The 13,126-nt window shown below is 42.2% G+C and overlaps 1 protein-coding gene across 2 annotated transcripts in view; it reads right to left on the bottom strand.

The window, feature by feature from the left end:
• plxnb2a.1 (plexin b2a, tandem duplicate 1) overlaps positions 1–13,126 on the bottom strand; it is a 230,550-nt gene that overhangs the window by 55,427 nt on the left and 161,997 nt on the right. For both annotated transcript variants that reach the window (XM_026148328.2, XM_080291728.1), the window contains 8 exons: positions 11,229–11,746; positions 9,169–9,495; positions 8,740–8,878; positions 7,185–7,330; positions 6,919–7,098; positions 5,511–5,645; positions 2,956–3,056; positions 2,550–2,676 (listed from right to left, as the gene is read on the bottom strand). In XM_026148328.2, coding sequence (XP_026004113.2) covers positions 2,550–2,676; positions 2,956–3,056; positions 5,511–5,645; positions 6,919–7,098; positions 7,185–7,330; positions 8,740–8,878; positions 9,169–9,495; positions 11,229–11,741 — 1,668 coding nt within the window. In that variant the 5' untranslated portion in view covers positions 11,742–11,746. The remainder of the gene's footprint in view (positions 1–2,549; positions 2,677–2,955; positions 3,057–5,510; positions 5,646–6,918; positions 7,099–7,184; positions 7,331–8,739; positions 8,879–9,168; positions 9,496–11,228; positions 11,747–13,126) is intronic.

Genomic DNA, 13,126 nt, shown 5'->3' with positions numbered 1-13,126 from the left:
ATGCAAGCTGTCTGCGTCTGCTGGATAACACCTGAGGTTTGGAGTAGAAATATCACGATGTGGGGACGACGTCGGTGGACAGCGTGGTGCTGCACGCGTTGAAGGACGACGCGTCTTTCTGGCAGATCAGCTCTTTGATCAATCCCTCATTAATTCAGAGAGTGAAGCCGTCATGTTAAGATGTATTGACGCAGCGCAGCATTCTCTGCTGGTGTTTGGTGTACTCCATAAAATTGCTGCTACAGCATTTCGATTTTGAATTTTATAGCGTTACATAAATTAGCTGCTCAGTGTTACTTTAATGCTGTTGGCCAGGATCATTTTTGCCTCCTTGAAAGTACAAGATAAAGTTTTATTAAGGCGTCTGGTACATAATGACAACACCTACTCAAAGACAGAAACTTTTAAGTTTTAGGCGTTTTAAAAATGCCACGTAGGAGCTACGAGTTCGTACCATGTTATTAAAGGGTTTAGATGTTGGCGTCTCCTGTTTGAAACTAATTTTTATCTTTAAAATCTAAAACACGAGCAAAAGTATCAGTCTGAGAGTAAAAACCCTCCTATTTGTTTTTATACTGCTACTACTTCCATTTGAAGTTTGCTTTGAGGACACTTTCTGTGCCTGCAGTAAATCCATGTCTACCACTACTGTGTGTACCCGCTACAGCATAAAGTGTTTGTAAATGCACGTATATAGACATCCTTGCATACACCCTCTAATACATGCTTGCAGTGGCTAAGGACCAGACTGGAACTGTGTGTTTGTCTCTTCTAATGAAAGCTGCTAATAGCAGCTGATCCCCTGCAATTACAGCTGAGCATTACTTACAAAAGCCATTATTACCTAACTTTATGCATTAACAGGTTAAACAGCCACAACATTTTTACCACTGTGTGGAAGCCTGGTCAGTTCAGACTAACATTAACCGCTCAATGAGTTAAGAATTAATTCAACATAACACCATTAATGTTATAAGTTTTCTGTATTAGAGTATTCAGATAAATGTGACTTTCAAAGTCAATATTTTTTGTTGACCTGCTGTTTACTGATAAAAAAAACAAAAAACAAAACAAAATGTGATACTGGTGCTATATTCCTATTATGTGGGAGGAAAACTAAAGATGGTATACTTTATGATTGCTGTTGAACACTTTAACCATACTGACAAAAGACTGTGAAATTGGGATCTGATGATAGAATCCATAAGACGACGATATGTATCCTCACTGATGGTAAGGACAATGCCAGCTAAGGCCTCAGTCCCCTTGGCTGCCTTTGGTTGCTAGGGAAAAATGTATATTCCCAATGGGTTGCCAAGTGGTTTTTGGAAGTCGCTGGCTGTTGCTAGGTGAAGTTGGTTGCAAAGAGGGTGCTGCACCAAAAACCCCCTTGTGCTTGACTGCTAGTAGACTACCACAGTCACCTGTAGTTTGCATGGATGACACAGACTTGTCTGCAAACACTTGCTAATTGAGCACAGTCTTTCAGAGTGTCTGTCAGTATCAAATTATCAAATAAGAGTACAGAATGAAATCTGAAAAAGTGCAACGAAAACCAGAAATGGAGACCTTAGGAACTAGCTGGCAAGTGTTTGCAGACAAGTAGGCATCTACCATGGAAACTATGGGCAACTGTGACAGTCTGCTAGTGGCTAAAGCAATCACCTAGCCTCAGCAAGCAAAACCCAGCAATCTCTCGCCAACTGGTCGGGGGAGTATACGTTGTTCTGGAACCATCGATGTATTTACTTTATTAGTAAAACTAGTTCCAGACGTTTAATGTCAAATAAACTGCGACTGACTCACTATATCACATTTGTTTTTATGTGCTCAAAATTGGAATTTTAAAATTGAGGGTACAAATCAGCCACTCCTGCTATGTGACCCTTTTTGTAACCATAAACTTGAATATTTGGCATGAGCGAACATGAGGCTGGAAGATTAGCGGACAGAATTAATTGACAGCAAGTTACAACAAGAAAAAAACAATCCACAGCTTATTACGGTAACATGGAAATGTTTTTAGGATGGTTAACCGCAACAAACCGTGTTGGCTGATCTTATCATAGATCAATCTGTGTCGCTGTTGGTGCTGCTCCAACATGATTTTCCGAAACTAGACACCATCAGCAGTTTCTGGGTGTGATGCAACATTTCCAAGAAGCACATTTTTCACTTTCTGAGTTTCATCAGCCTGAAAACTACAGAGCTGTTTTCAAAGGAGCTGTCAGCACAAACAACGATGCAATATACATCTGGCTCGCATAGAGGAATTGTAAATTATAATGTTGCTGTGGATCAAAAAATGTCTTTATCTCTCTGTAGCTCCCCTGAGGGGCCCTGAAGATCCATGTACCAGAGGTTAGAAAGAAGTTTGAAATGCTGCTGACAGAACAGACAAAGAGCCCTCCACCTCTGCCAGAGTTTCAGCTTTGAGTGGTTTAAATTAAGCATAGCTCAGCAAGAACTGATCTTAGCTCAGGGGGGTTCCAGCACACAGAGGAAAAGATTCACAGCAATATGCATGCTCTTGTATAGCTCCCCCATACCTGGTCTGTCTTCTTGCAGCTGAGGTTCGGCGGGTTGAAACCCTGGATCTGCACACACTTTCCATCTGGTGACCACAGCCAGGTGTTCAGCTCTGATGACCTACCGCAGTCCTGCTTCCTGGTGCACCTGTGAACCGAGCAGATGTTAAAGAAAGAACAAGTGAAAAAATGAATATGAGCTTGGCTTTATAAGGTGGTAATATTAAGCTGGTGTTTCCTGAGTCATACAGAGTTAGCTTTACATAAATGTGCACAAACAAACCGATGGAGGTGGCTAGCACTGACACAGCCTTTGTTCTTCAAACCTTAAGGCACCATAACTAGTATGCTTGTTTGTTTGTTTTCTACACTCGTTTTTGGGGGGGGGGGGGGTAGCTGGTCTACAAGCTGCTCATGTGCGACTCACTTTCCCTCCAGGACACACCAGCCACAGTACGGGTCCTTCAAACCGATGCAGGAGTGGCAGCTCGTCTCCTGCTGGCAGGCTTGGACTGGAACCTTGGTGATCTGCACACATGTGACAGGCTTTTATTGTGAAAGTTCCGTTCTATTAAACAACATACAGGAGATGAGGGAAGAGGAGAAATCTGATAAAAACTAAACAAAACAAAAACACAACTATCAACCAGGGAAAAATATTTTCAAATGATGGTAAAAATAAATCTGATATTAGCTCAGCTTGGAGTGTACACACTATGATTATCACTTAGCAGTTAATGAGCATCATTTCATAAACCCCATTTCAGTTACTTCTACAGCACTGATTGCCTCGTGTTTTTGTGAGCTAACTTGTGCTCTTATTTAAAACCTGTGAGATGGGGCATCTTTATAAAAGTTTAAAACATACGCGCCAATTTAACACTGGCAACGGGGGGGAGCAAGAGCCCGAGAAATGCTCCGTGCTCTTCTGGTGAGAAATACGTTTGGGTCCCCTTTTAGCAGTTATGTGTTTACATTTTGGGAAACTTAGATCTATTAATGAGGTCAGCATATATGCAAGCACTCCATGTGAGCCAAATTTTCAAGCTTCAGACTGTAAACAGTCTGATTCAGATACTTTCTGTCTATTCTCGGCTCTTGTTGTTATTATTGAGAGTGGATATTCCTAATATGGTCTTATAATGCACTTAAATCTGACTTTGAGCACTCACCTATAGCTCATAACTTCTGCTCACAAGAGGCAGCCAATCAGAAAGACTATGGCTTTGAGGTCGAGGAGCTAAAATGGCCCATTTGAGAAAAAAGCATGAACTATGGGGGCACAGCTAGGTTCAGCATAAGATTAACAAAGCTTTATCTGGAATAAATAAAGTGAATAAAGAATTTGAAATGAGAACAATCACTCCACTTTATGATATCTGATACTGAATAAATCTTCAAATTAAGACCAGTCCAGTTAATGGATCTGGTGAGATTGAGGCAAATGAAAAAGGATGATGAGGAGGAAGAGCAATAGTAATAAAAGAGTCCACAAAGAAAGACCAGCACGAGGATTTGAACCCAGAAACGTCTTGCCATGAGGTGACGGTGCTAACCAGTCCACAAATGTTCCACCCATTTTTAGAGGCAGGACTCGGGATTTAATAACATATCATAAAACATTACAAAACTGAATTATGAAATTAATACATTTACATATTATTAGAACAGATTAATACTGTAACAATGTAACAGCTTAAAGTTAAATTCAATACCACCAGCAGCAAAATTAAAGTACCGTGAAGTATCCTTTTACAGTGATTTACAAGCAGGTTTATGGCATTTATTTGTGACATTTGAGAAAATGATATCCTCCCGAAGTCTATATCACTCCAGATACCTTCAATATTTGTTTAACGTCTGTAATTTCATGTCTGGCTCACTCATGACTCTCAGCAGGAGTGTAAAGTTCTTCTCTGGCTTTGTCCCACTGGATGTCCATGAGTATTACACACATCCTTTCATTTTCTGATGGCTAAATGTCATCAGGCTCGATCAATTAAATTACTGAAGAGCACAGTCAATATTTAATTCCCCACCGATCGCTGTAATGCTAATGGAGTCACAATGGGACGTGAGCTTGAAAAGCAGGCACAGGTCCTACACCAGAGTCCAGAGGACACCTGATGATCAGCCTTTATGGTTGTTTCTGTTTAGTAAATTATGATGTAGGTCTTCTGACTGATTGAATTTTTACTCTTACAGCTTCACTTTCAGGGATTGGTTTAATGGCTTACACTCAAGTGATTCATGTGACTGATGTTTTACGGTTCTAACAGATCTGGATCATTTGACATGGAGCATAAATAATCTTTTACGCAGACCGCCTATTAGTATTTTCGATTTTTCTTTACTGAGCAGTATTTTCTTGTAATTGAAAAGCTTGCATTGACGGTATTTCAGTGGAGAACTTTTTCCAACCAGCAGTGGAAATAATTTTCCTCTCTGACATGAAGAGGGCGGCCTAATAAATTTAAATGAGCAGATGGAACAAGCTCGGGTATCGTCACTTGACTTGATCAAAGTAAATTGCCCTCCTGAAGTGCTTTCTAATTAATTCATTTCTAAATCAATAACATCTTTTTCACTTCGCGGAGAGTGATGGCGACCGAAAGATGAAAGGACAACGGAAAGAAAGACAGATGAAGAGAAAAAGCCGAGTGGAAAACAAAGGGAGCCGTGGAGAAAGGGGATGAGTGAATAAATCAATGGCTGACTTCTGTGTGGTAATGTAGACGGATGTATTGGTGTTATTCGAACGGATGAATAAATGATCAAATGAGACAGACAGAATAAATGAAAGACTCATTAAGTCTCCGGCCTGATGGATGAAATGGAAAAAAGCAGGAGTAAGCACACGACAGAGTCCCTGACCTTCGGTTTGAGGTGACACAGAGGCGTTGGATGAATGGAAGGAGAGAGAAATGGATTTAGTAAAAATGAATAATCAATCAGCCCCACGTCGGAGTGAGCGAGTCTGACCTTTTTCTCGGTGGTGATGTACAGGTGTTCGAGGCTCGAATCGAACAGCAGGTTCTTGTTGACCTTGTCTCCAGAGACTTTGCCAGCAGCTCGCCCGTACACCTCAGGATGGGCTGACAAATGCACCTTCAGCACCTGCAGAAACACAGAAAGTGCATTAACACATCCAAAACCCACACCCAATCCACTTTTTCAAAATAATATCACAGAGTGTCGTCTCAAGCCTCAAGCGAGGGAAGATGGATTGCCCTGTGAGTCTACAGTGATGAAGAGGGACCTGAGCATGAAGGTAAAACTGTTGACTGAAAGGTCGAGCTATGGCTGCCACAACTCTGGGCTGTGACTGGATGAACAGGATCGAGGATACAAGCAGTCGAAGCAGCTTCCTCTGGAGGGCATCTGGGCTCACCCTTACAGATATAATGAGGGACTCATTATGTCTGTGAGAGGTTCAGGTGGTGTTTAGAGCAGAGCTGCTCAACCTCTGCATTGAAAGGAGTCAGTTAAGATGGTTCTGGCATCTGATAAGGATGCCTCCTTCATCCCTTCCAGATGAAGTGTTTCAGGAATATCCAATTGGGAGGAAACCTTGGGGCAGATCCAGGACCCTCCAGAGAAATTAGATCTCTCGGCCAGCTTGGGAACACCTCTGTGTCATCCCTGAAGAACTGGCCTCTCTGCTTAGACCGCTGCCCCCTGACCCGGATCAGGATAAGCAGCAGAGAAAAAGATGTTGGATCCATTTAACTTGCTACTCTCTATCCAGCTATCCACCAGCATGAAGGTAAAACTGTTGATTTAATGGCCTACCTATATTCCTACCCTTACCTATTGCCATGAGCTATGGGTGGTGATCAAAAGCGTAACCAAGCAGTCAAAATGAGCTTAGCCCAAATGGTGTCTGGCCTAAGTCTTAGAGGCAGGGGGAAGCACTCTTGGGATTTGGTATGAGACTCAAAGCACAGAAAGTACATCTGCTGCTCCCCAACACTGTAAGGTGCCAGATGAGAATGCCTTAAGGGTGGGGTGCTTTGTGCACGTCTAACTGAGAGCCTGGGGAGGACCAAGGGCATTCTGGGGAGAAGCAGTCTCTTAACTGTGCAAAAGTTCTGGGCATCGCTGCTAGGACTGTTTTCCTAATAACCCAGAAAAGTGGCAAAAATGGATGAGTTGATGGCAACTTTAACATAATAATGTCAGAGTTACAGTCAGACATAATTTTCCAGCATTCAGGGAATAAAAACAGAAAATGGCGTTCCTGTCTTTAAAAACCTCACTGAAAATATAGCACTCACTGGTTTTATGTACCTGAACCAAAGAAAGAAAAGACAACCTAAAAAAGAATAAATAAAGGCGAGGAGGGAACGAATAATCTAGAAGTGACAGGATAGTGAAAAACATTTGTTACCTCTCCAGTGGCGGTGCCCACAAACGCCACAGCGTGTCCCATTTCCTCTGCCACAGCGACGGCGGTCAAGTGAGCCTTATGGGTCAACGAGGGCTCGGCTGTTAGGGCGAACTCAGCCTTACTAGCCAGTGGGGAGGGCAGGAACTCTGCTCCACACTTGTACCTGTGAGCCATGTCATTCTAATGGAGTGGAAATATATTACTTTATAACCTTTCATCTACTGCTGTAGCCATGCTTTATTTTTGACACAGACCGATGTTCTCACCTGATTGTTGCTGAGGCACAGCTCGTCAGATTTGGAGGAATAAGGTGAATAAACAGCAGGTTTATGGTCAATGATGCCGCTGTTGCTGTAACAGGCTCCTATTATCTGTACCAGCTTATCATTAATTGCCTTCAGAGGGTACATGCCTACAAACAGGAGCAAACACATCATGTCGACAATAACCTCATTATTAATATTCACAAGTTGTGATAGACGAGGACACTTACGGTTTCTTTTCTCAGACCAAAATAATTGATTTTTAATCCCACTTCAAAAAGCAGTCATTTATCCCAGTGCCCAGTATCAAACTGGATTCTGGGATAGGCTAATGCTAGCAAAGGAGATTCTTCCATCTATCTGAACTGCTGCTTTAACAGTCATTAAATACACTTTGGCAAAATGCTGCTGTATTTAACATTTTTACGCACACCGGAAGATTAATATCAGATGTGATTAATGGCTACACAAGTCTTGGTCATGGAATTCTTTTGCTAGCTAAACTTTAATCTTAACCTGTTGGCTGCACAAATACTGGAAACCACATCACACGTCTGTGATGTCAAAGAAAACCCACAGTTTTCATGCTTGACAAAGAAAAGAAATTCACAATAACAATAGCATTTGCTGGTTTTTCCCTTAAACAGGCATCGATTTTTTACAGTGTTTAACCAAAAACAGTATGTAGCTGTACAAAACTTCCTGTTTTTAACACAGGAGTTTGTTAAACTATACTTGCATAGTATAGGTTGTTTTAGTGGTAACACATTTGTCCTTTGCTGTCCTACATTACTGTCCAAAAGTCCTGAGCCACCCCCATTTCTTTCTAAAATAAAAAAAATGGAAACAGGTGCAGTGATTTATTGAAACATGCAAACCTACAAGTAAAGCATATATGGCAAAACATTTATACAATACTAAGGAGTTGAAAGTCACTGTTTGTTTAATTTTTATATATTTATTCATCAGCACAGCCTGAACTTTTAGGAAAACTTTCTTGAAATTTAAAAATGAAGCTCATGCCAGTGAGATGCCTTCAAGATGGAAGACATGCAGCTCCAATCCATACCAGGGCCTCTTTGTCTCCATGTGAACCAGCTTGTTGGTGGGAAACTACTACTTTATGTCTGTCAAACTGTTACATCTTTAGGATTTTTTCCAACTTAAAACCTTTTCTTTGCAGAGTTGTCTGTTGTGCGTAGACACAACACTAGTTTATCCTTTGAATTTGGTATCTCTTTTATGCATGAATGACTCATAGGTCGGCGTTTAGTGGCTTAAACACGAAACATTCCTCTGGTTCAATCGAGTAAAAGCCATCGGTTATATTCCAGAATCAAATTTGCCCAGCTGTTATTGTCAGAGTACTTTAAAAGCTTACAGTTGAGGTTTCATGCCAAGAATGTAGTTTGATCTTTAAACATTTTAGCTGATAAAGATCATCTGATATAGTAAATAAAAATCCAGAGCTATGCTTGTATTGTTCAGGTGCTGTCTCACTTTGCAAAGATCTGCTGGAAAGAATCTTTATAAAGTTTAGTTCCAAGCTGACACTCACACATGGCTGAAGTGGACGGGTCTTCATCAGAAGTAAAGGTGACAAAGAGCACCTTGTCAGAGGCTGAAACTGTTCCGTACTGGCTAGAGCTGGTCATACTCTGAGCCAAAGCTTTCCCCGGAGTTGCTACATAAGCAGCCTGGAAGAAGAGGAAAAGATAAAAATGCTGAATGTTTGGTGCTTTGTCTAAAAATATGTGTTTATCTGCGATACAGAGAAAGTGAACGCTGCATAAATGGAATCTACTTCCAGTGCATGTTAAATGTTTTTTTTTTTTTTTTTAGAGGTCAGGACCGAGACACTCCTGAGAAGGATTCAATTCAAAGCAAACTCATCCAAACATAAAATGCGTTTTTCTGAGTCACTGCTGAGAGTTATACTGAATTGCTGGCAGCTTATTTCTGTGTCTGCAAAGTGCACAATCATTACCTGAACTTTGTTGTACTTGTTGGTAGCGCTACAGTTCAGCTGTAGCTCAGTGTAGGAGTAATAAAAGTGATCGTTCTCGCACATCCTGGAGATGAAGGTGAAGTTCTTGGTGTCCTGCACCCCGAGCGTACGGGAGAACAGGAAGTACACAAAGCCGCGGTCTTTGAAGGCAAAGCGGAAGTCGTGCAGGTACAACAGGACGAAGGGATTCGCCTGGACCGCAGAGGCCTCAATGATGCTGTCAAAAACCACCCAATCGCGATGGTCCTGGAGGATTCGCGTGGAGATCAGCTTGGTGCTGTCGTGGCTGCCGTACCCTTTGGCAACCTGAGATAAAAGAGGTGACAGATTCATTTAGGGTTTTGTTGCATAGGTCTTGAGACCAGTTGGCAACTGCCTGGCAACCACTGGTAGCTAAGTAAAAATGAGTTATCCCAACCAGTTGCTTGAGGTGACACTGATACAGTATCTAAAGCCCCATTCATGCAGGCTTAGAGACCAGTCTCCACCAAAAACCAACAGTCTTGACCTTTCAGTCGAGAGGTTGCTGAAGGTTGCTAGCAAGAAAATTGGTCATAAACAGGGTCCTGTTCGAAAACTGTTGTTATTACTTTGGTTCCAAACACCTGGAAGTTGGCATGGAAGACTGGACTGCAAACCTCACCAGCTACTCGCCAAGCAGTAGTAAAACAGTGAAACATTCAATGCACACCAGAATCCCCTGTGAAGTAAAAGTTAACCGTTATGAACTGTGTTAGTGTTGCTGTAAGACAACTTTTACCTTGACACGCTGTCCCTTTCTGGTTTGCATTTTAAGCTTCACTACAGCTCAGAGAGTAAATGGCGAGTGTTTGCATACATGGTGGCATCTTCCATGCAAATCACACGCAACCACAGCAATCTGCTAACCACCAAAGCAATCCTAAGTATAACTCTTTATGACCAATTTTACCCAGTGGCAGGCAGCAACCTTTGGAAAACACATTTTTCCCTAGCAGCTGGAGGTTGTCAACCGGTCTCTAGGCCAGTATGAAAACATCTCACTTCACTACTTTGCTGAATTTAAGAAATTCCAACATGGCAGCCCCCACCACTCATTTTTAAAATTAGTTTTTCTTAATGTATCCAGATTTATGCCTGGAACATATAATGAACCATCCATTTACAGAACAGATGGTGAAGAGCCTGAAATATCTTAAGAAAAATAAGCCCAGTTTCAAAAAACATGTATTTTCTTCACATTCCACAAAAAAATGCTACATTCATAAATCAAAGAAAGGCATCGGCGTGGCTCCTCGCTTTAACCATCTTCATGCTGGTGTGACATGGCCCATAAATTCATGCAGTGAAGGAAATAAAAGGCGCAGGAAACATTAAGCGGTTGATTTATTTGCATTTTTACTTACAGTTTGCTCTTTGTGACTCTGAGAACCCGCACTTAACAGTAGATTTACCTTAACAATGGATCAAGCAGCTGGCTCGTGAGGAGGATGGAGCAACAAGAAGCCAAAGAAAGTGAATACCAGACCTATATTCATCAAGTGGAGAGTATTTGAATGCACTTCTTTGTTTGTGTCCACTGGATGTGCACATCAACCACACATTCATCTTTATAGGATGAAAATATATTGCTAAATGCATTTAAAGTGCATCCTTCTGCTGAGAAATACAACCCATTCTCCTCTCACTCCAGCAAACAGAGCCATCGAGAGGGGAAAAATATATTTGATTTGATTAGAAGAACCATTAAAAGCGTCTATATGCATGTTTGGAATAGAGGGGAAAACTCAGTGGAAGACATAACATCATAAACCATCTTTTAAAGGCCAATTCTCCGACGCTGTATAAATAAAACGAAAAACACTTAAAGATAACTGACAAGAGAGCTCATTTCCCATATGGCTGCCAATTTAATTTCTCTACAAATTGCAGTTTTATTGTGTTTGCTCACACAGTATCACAGATGGTGAAGATCATCTGAATTATTATTTTTTATTTACTGCAGGAAATAATTTGAACTTTCCATTTGTGTGCGCGAATGTGTGTTTTTCCGTCCTCACCAGAAACACTGTCAAGTTGTCTTTCTCCTCTGTGAAATACGACATCACTCCCACCACAGAGACGCCCTCCTCGGCGCTCGCCACGTATGACTTCTCCCCTTTGTTGTCGCTGAAGTACAGCTGGTGGTCCACCTTGCTCAGGTTGCGCAGCGAGCAGATGCCTCTGAAGAGGCTGCCGCACACCACCAGCACGTCTTTGGTCCCGTGCACCAGCAGCAGCTTGTTGTGGTTGTTGGTTTCCACGGCCTCCTCGCAGGCGTCGTTGACAGGCGGCGTGCACTGCCGGTTGTCCTTCTTCGGGCCCGTTTTGGCTTGGAACTCGAGGTTAAGGTCAGAGTTCAGCTGGTATATTGCGTTAACGGCGCCGACGTACAGACGGCCCGTGTGGGGATCAGCCACCACGTTGTTTATCAAAGTTTCGGATGAGAACACTGCGTTCTCACCGTGGGAGGGCCTGTAGCAAAGAGCTGCCACGAAGACTAGGGCAAAACACCACCCCCACCACCGCTCCATCGTGTCTGGGACAAAAACAGGAGACAAAACATTTATTTCAAATGGTCATTTTTCCTGATTTTTTTTAGCTTAAATTCATAAAGGAAATATTGGCAGCCAAGTTTTAAAGGGTCCAACAACAATTTATATATTTTTATACTTAAATCACAACACTCTGATCAACAAACACCTCATAGATGATTCTTTTGACCTGGCTTTTAACGCTCTCACTAAAATGTCACAGGTAAGCCAAAAGCGCTGGACAAAGAGGCAGGGTTAAAAGTCCAAAATAAAATCTTTAATCAATGCTGGGGTCAAACACAGAAAGGTGAAGGCAAGAAGCAGGCAAATGGTAAAATCCAAAAAACACTCGAAAATGTGTGGAGGACACAATGAAATGCCTGGAAGGACTGATGAGTGATAACAAGACAGCCTGGCAGCAAACAAAGAGAAACCTTTTCACACTTCTGCCCTCAGGTAAGCACTACACAAGTCTGAAATCAAGCACAAAAAACCCTCACAAATAGCTTCTACCCACAAGCCGTCAGACTCCTGAATAGGGCAATTAGCACTGCCCCCCACTCACTCCATCACTCCTCCTGACTGCTGCTTCTCCATCTCCATTATTATCAATTGCATGCAATATTTACACCAGGCAAAAGCAGCTTTTTTTTTTAACCCAGATTTTACCTGCACACTGATTTTTCATTATAGTTCCATGTTTTTACATGGAGAGCCAAGTTATAATCACGGCTTAAACTAGCGTGCATGTCTTTGGACTGTGGTGATGGTCGCGGTGCCCAGGGAGCTCATGCGTGCACAGGGGTGGGGGAAACATGCAGGCTCTACATGGCCGATGGATTCAAACACAGGACCTTGACCTCAGTGTTAGGACTGGAACTGAATTGAGCCGATAGTCAGCCGACTGATAACCAGTGAATTGGCAATTTTCCATTTATTTATGGAATATCTTTGGACATGGATGTTTATCTGAACGAAAATATATCAAGATTTTTCATTATTGTGATATCGTGGCTCAAGAGTTGGGAGTTTGCCTTGTAATCGGAAGGTTGCTGGTTCGAGCCCTGGCTTGGACAGTCTCGGTCGTTGTGTCCTTGGGCAAGACACTTCACCCGTTGCCTACTGGTGGTGGTCAGAGGGCCCGGTGGCGCCAGTGTCCAGCAGCCTCGCCTCTGTCAGTGCGCCCCAGGGTGGCTGTGGCTACAATGTAGCTTGCCATCACCAGTGTGTGAATGGGTGGATGACTGGATGTGTAAAGTGCTTTGGGGTCCTTAGGGACTAGTAAAGCGCTATATAAATACAGGCCATTTACCATTTATATTAAATATTATTTAAGACCGCTTCATAAAAGCCCTGTTCAACTGTCTTTCTCCAACAAACATTGC

This window comes from Astatotilapia calliptera, chromosome 17 (genome assembly GCF_964374335.1).
Source record: "Astatotilapia calliptera chromosome 17, fAstCal68.1, whole genome shotgun sequence".
NCBI classification, from domain to species: domain Eukaryota; kingdom Metazoa; phylum Chordata; class Actinopteri; order Cichliformes; family Cichlidae; genus Astatotilapia; species Astatotilapia calliptera.
The sequence above is the reverse complement of the archived record's forward strand: the minus strand, read 5'-3'. Positions and strand labels throughout refer to the sequence as shown.